The sequence below is a fragment of the Nothoprocta perdicaria genome, unplaced genomic scaffold, assembly GCF_003342845.1.
Source record: "Nothoprocta perdicaria isolate Ctin4 unplaced genomic scaffold, notPer1 scaffold_15, whole genome shotgun sequence".
Lineage (NCBI taxonomy): Eukaryota > Metazoa > Chordata > Aves > Tinamiformes > Tinamidae > Nothoprocta > Nothoprocta perdicaria.
The window spans coordinates 4,015,506-4,021,182 of record NW_020454649.1 but is presented as its reverse complement, the minus strand read 5'-3'; the positions used below and the strand labels follow the sequence as shown (position 1 = coordinate 4,021,182).

General features: G+C 49.5%; 1 protein-coding gene across 1 annotated transcript; it reads right to left on the bottom strand.

Annotated features, from left to right (window-relative positions):
- Positions 1-780: 780 nt before the first annotated feature.
- Positions 781-5,669, bottom strand: FGF3 (fibroblast growth factor 3; the record flags this gene model as incomplete). Its single annotated transcript, XM_026034775.1, has 3 exons — positions 781-1,113; positions 4,135-4,238; positions 5,519-5,669. Coding segments are annotated over 3 exons (588 nt in total), but the record flags the coding sequence as incomplete, so codon positions are not given.
- Between the last annotated feature and the right edge of the window lie 8 nt (positions 5,670-5,677).

Here is a 5,677-nt window from a genome sequence, read left to right as displayed (position 1 = left end):
AACTTTCACAACACATTCTGGGTCCTATTCTAGAAGAGGATTCGTCAACCGGTGAACAGATTTGTATTACTAAGCCCTGCCTCTTCCAAGATTCATTTAACTTCATCAAAAGATCAGGTGTCTTTTTTAGTTAAACAAATTCAAGAATACTCTGATAATGCTGAAATGATGTTCAAAGTAACTTAAAATTTCTGGTTACCTGAATGTCATGGGAGAAGTTATAACTGATACTGACTGATCATAAAATAAAAATAATTGTGTACATGTTACAAAATAAGTGAGTTCTATGATTTTTGTATTCCCTTAAAATAGGAATGTAGTTCTTTAGGAGGAACTGTCAAAAAAAAAAAAAAAAAAAGAAATAAAGGTGTGAAAGTGCTATGCTTTCTCTCAGCACATAATGTCAGTGAATGTAAAATGTTCATATAATTTGGGAGGACATCTTCACTGAAGGAATATCCTAAGGCAAGTTAGAATGAAAATAATAATTATAAAAATGTACTTTTTTTTCAGAAAGAAAATCATTAAAGGCCATTGACAAAATTATTACATCAAACTAAATTACATTTGAATGTGCCTGACTTTATCTCACATCTGCTTTACCGAAAGTAATAATTCTAAAATAGCTAAGTTAAGTGATGTGGCTTCTGACTGTATTATGCAGTATATAAAAAGCGTCCACATTTATGTCTGTTGTACAATCACAGCTCTTAGTCTTTTTGGAAAAAGTTTGAAGACACTTGCTCACTTCTGGTCCCCATACCAGCTCCACCGTTGTCCCTAGTGCCCCCTCCTCCTCCTCTGGTTCTTGCTCGGAGGCTTCAGGAGACTCTCTCGGTATTTTGCGCTTGTGTGGAAAAGTCGGACCATTTCATGGTCCTTGTTATCCAAAACTCTGGGCAGAAAGAGAGATGACTTCTGTGTCCTACGAGTTTTAAAGCCCCGCCTGGGTCGTCCTTTCCCGTTGACTGAGACGTACCAGAGTCTCTCCGCGCTGGCTTTGCGCTTGGTGTTGCCTCCGTTGGGCACAGTCTGGTACAGGCGGGATGCGTAAGTGTTATAGCCCAGCTCGTGGATCCTTTCCACAAACTCGCACTCTGCATTATAATTTTCCTGTAAAACAAACATGACAAAATCTAAGACATGTGAATAAGAATTATATTGTTTTATTCAGCTGTAAGTTTAATCTGTTTTGTGATTGCAGGTCTAAAGATGCCTGTGAACTGGAGGAATGATCTTATTGCTGCCTATCAACTCAGTCTGATAAAAAGGTAAAATCATATATTTTTTGAATAAGTATACAGCTAGATACTCCTGCAGTCTGTAATGAGATGTGAGCTGTGAACAGCAGTTATCTTTAGGGAAAATCTTTGTGTGCATGAGGTGCCGAAATGAACGCGCACCCTGCCACCGAGCTCCTCCGGGATGTGCGGTGGCTCCTCCGTTGCTGCTGGCTCCCTGTACACGTGCTTCCAAACGGATGTGTGCTCCTTCCTCCTGCCTTCTCTGTCCATGGGTTAGACTCGTTTCCTCAGTGCTTGCCCTCAAAACATCAGTCTCGCTATAAGGGAAAACAAATTCCCTTCCCAGATGATCACATTTTATCTATCAAAGTTTGTCCCTTCCATCTGCTCCTCAGGCAAAAGGCTCTGCTCTGTATCTCTCTGCATCTCCCTCTTCCCCTGTTTTACCTGTGTAGCTGCCTTTGCCCAGCTTGGGGTGCATGTGAGGCACAGTGGGATAGGGGGAACGGCTGCAGTGCCCATCCCAGAGGATTTCCTTGCCCACCGCATCGCCGGTGAGGACTGCAGTGCGAGGGCAGCTGTGGGCTCAGCGAGAGCCCTGCAATATCCCACCAGCAACACATGGCTGATGCTGTTCGCTCACCAGAGATGCCAATAGGCGTTTAACAAGGTTTTAAAAGGCTCCACACGTCTCAGTTTCGCAGCTGTAAAGCGGAAGTGCCCTCCCTTGCGAGGACAAGGTTTTCATATGCTGCGGTGCTGGAGCCTATGCTACTGCCATGTGGAGGCAGCTTTTTCTTGCTGTTTGCCTCAGCTCTAGGTCTAGAGGGTAGATTAGCACAGGCTGCTAAGGACACACAAGCTCTGCAGGCTCGACTAACTGATTGTATTGACACGGAGAAACGGGTGGACCCAAGGATACTGAGAATGGTTATTCCAATACAGTTCTGTAAACTTATTGCCGTGTAGTTATTCCCAAAGAAGCCATTCTCATCTGGAGTAGGGGGCCTGGCGTGGGTTTCTGGCACAGTAGCATCACTGAAGAAGCCTGTCAGCTTTTCTAGGCAGGCAACTTGGGGAAGTTTTTCTAGAGTGGAGCCTTCAGCCCTCACTGTCCTTGTGAAAGGAGAAGCTGCGGTGGGAAAACTTTTCTTCAGCAGTCTCTCTAGCTCTGAAAACACAAGTCTGCAGGAATCTGAGTCTCTCTCAAACTTGAGCTGGAGCTGCAAAAATTACCTTTTCTAGTTGCGCAGCAGCTTTTCCCAGGTGATGCTCCCTGGAACTCTGCAAGCTGAAGCAGCCGCAGTCTTGCCTCCCGGCATGTCTTGCACTGGAGAGGGATGTCTGAGACAAAAAGACTCCCTGGGCTATCCCCAGCTTTTCTCCACTGTAGGAGAGGGGAGGGGGGACCTTTTCACTAAGAATTTGTTTAGTCTTTTTTTAATTTGATGTAAATAATTTGGAGGAAAAAGAAATAAAGGATATCTATTTTGAACAATAGAGATAAGGGCAAGAAAGAACTCCCTTTAAAATTCAGCCTCTCCATTCATTCCTCTAGGCCAAACTCTGGCTTTGAGCTGATAGAAGAGCCCTGCTGAAAAAGATGCCCAGATGTAATGCCCATATTTACTGGAGACATAGACGTAGCCCAGCCGTAGCCGTGGCACAGCAGAGCTAGTATGTTGCATTTACCATTGCCAAAGTTATTTGTGGTCCAATTTTCTGCACCAGCAACGAACCATCATCTTTGTACATAGCTCTTTCCATCAGCAGGCATCACATGAAACACACTAAAGAAGCTGGGTTGGAAGTGTTATCTAGAAAACACCCTTGAGAAGGTAGAGTAAAATACACTGAAAGGGGGAGGTAACTGAGAGCTGCTCTTGTTGATTGTGTTACCCAGGCTGCATCCACATGGAAAAAGCTCACCTTGCTCGAGAATGTGCCATAGTGTTCAAATTAAAAGAGCTGTCTAGTTGTTGAAGGAAGCAAATTTTACATAGCTCTCTTTTTACCCCCTCCAAGTCTACCCTCTGAGCACAGGGTTCTTGGACCAGAGGAGAAGCTGCACAGTATGGTTGTTAGACCAAAACATCTTGTATAATAGAACACAAGTTGCTAGGGATGTAATCAGAAACACCAGAAGAAATTCAAGTAGCTAGATAATGCATATAGTGTGTACAGTGCTAAATAGAGACTTATCTGCATCTGAGTGTAAAGCAGGATAAGCTAAACTGGTGTACTCACTAGGAGGATAGGGGAGCTGCACTGTAGAGCAAGACCACTGCTACCAATAGAGCTGAGATTTTGCCTCAAAGATCAGGAGGAAAGCATTAAAAAGCATTTACTCTAAGAAGCAGAGCAACGTATCTTTGTCACATCACCTTTCCTGGCTGCCACCCTGCGTTTTAGGCCCTCTTAATTCCGTCACTGCCTAACCCAGTACTCTGTGCAGAGAAACTCCTGTTAATGTTAGTAGCCTGCTTTTCTGCAGCAGTCATCCTCGACGGCTCCTAGGTGCTCTTCGCCTGACATTCATAGCCCCGAGCCATGTCCCAGCTCTTCAGCAAACATGAGCATGGATCGTATGGGATAGACAGTGCCAGTCTGCACCGCAAGGGCTGGTGCAGTGGGTAGAACTGCCCAGGACTTGGACTATGAGAAATCCTTCAGCTGTCCAGGCTACAAAAGAGTAAGAACCCAGCCTCTTTCCTCTGAGAATCTCAAATATTTTAAGAATATACTAATCACTTGCCTATGACAAATCCAGAGACATCTAAATGTTTTCTCTGTAAACAATTGCTTGTAAGAAATTAGTGCTCCCTGTTGGACCCTCTGTGTCCATAGTGAGTGCCCATCCCAGAGGATGCCGGAATCTGGAATAACTTACTGATGCGTAGAGTCTGCCCCGTTTGTTCATGGCCAGGTATCTGCCCGAGAACAAGCCCTTGATGGCAACAATTCCCACATCAACCGCAGTTATTTCCAGAATACCTAGGAACAGAAACAGTTGTGAGATTTTATTGCTTCCCATCACATGTAAGGTCTTAAGATACATCTGACTGACACTTACCTGCAGAGAGGACTTCACAGCTATTGCTAGCACACACCAAAATCATACTGCAGCCACGTGAGCAAAACAAGACTGTTGGAGGCCATGTAAAACAGCAAGGGTGCTGCTTGAGACGAGGTGGGCAGTAAATCCCTAGATGTCTGATTGAGATTGCACTCTTTCAAAAATGAAAACAAAATCTGACACTGAACTAGAGGTTCACTTAATCCTAGATGTGTATTTAAAAAAAAAGTTTAAATCCTCTTTAATACTTAGACATATGAGAGCTCTTGACTTATTGAGACGAGCCATAAAGCTGTCCGTTTCAGGCCAATCTCTGGCTGGGGTCTCCAGGGGATAACACAGAGTGAGTCGGTTGCGTTTTAGAGCCATGCAGGTAACCACAAAAGGAACTTGTCACTGAGGAGGTCCGTGTAGCCCTCCAGACAAGGGCAAGGACTGCCCGAGTCACATTAGAAGGCAGGGGATGTTTCAAGCCCTCAAAACAGGTCTCGGGTACTAGGCAGTGTGAGAGCGCCGGAGCTGCCGGGGTGCGGCGGGAGGCCGAGGGGATCCGGGCAAGATGCCTTGTGGCTGCACAGCTCTCCAGCCTCCCTCGAACCCTGCTCTCACCTCAGCAGCTCCTACCTGGCAGCTCGGCGCTTTCTGCCTGTGTCGGGGAGCCCCAGCCCATCGCTGCTTCGGCGCCGCTGAAGCGGGGCCGGGCGGCCGGAGCGGGGCGCGCCTGGGGTGCGGGGCTGCGTGCGGGGCAGCTGCCTTGAATCCCGCCGCGCCCCGCTGCTGCAGGGTGCTCCGAGCCACGGCCGCGCTTCCTCTCGGCAGCAGCGCTTTTCCTTTGCGCACCTCACACACCTCCCCGAGGTGTCCCTGTCGCTGCGGGCTGGGCGCGCCTGGGGCCCGGGCGGCCGCGGGGGCCCCCGGGGGCCCCAGGGCGCTCCCCGCCGTCTCGCCATCCCCCTCGCTCCGCCATGCGCGTTTCAGGCCGTCCGGGCGCATCCCGCGGGACGCGCGGGGAGGCCGTCGGGGACGCGGCCGCCGTCTGGGCAGTGACAGGTCGGCGGGGCCAGGGCCCGCGGCGCCCGTCGGGGCGCAACGCAGCGGCGGAGCGGGACAGCAGGAGCCCCGGGGGCGCCGCCGTCCTGTCCCGCGCCGCGCCGTGCCTCCCGCGCCGCGCCTCCGCGCGCGGGGCGCCCGCACTTACTGAAGGCGCTGTTCTTCTCGAGGGTGCCGTTGATCCTGCCGCCGGGGTGCACCTGGAGGTGGTACTTGGTGGCGCAGTAGAGCTTCCTGCGGCGCGGCGCTCCGCCGAGGTGCTCGTAGACCCCGCCGCGGCCGCCCGCGTCCCGGGGCGCGCGCGGCG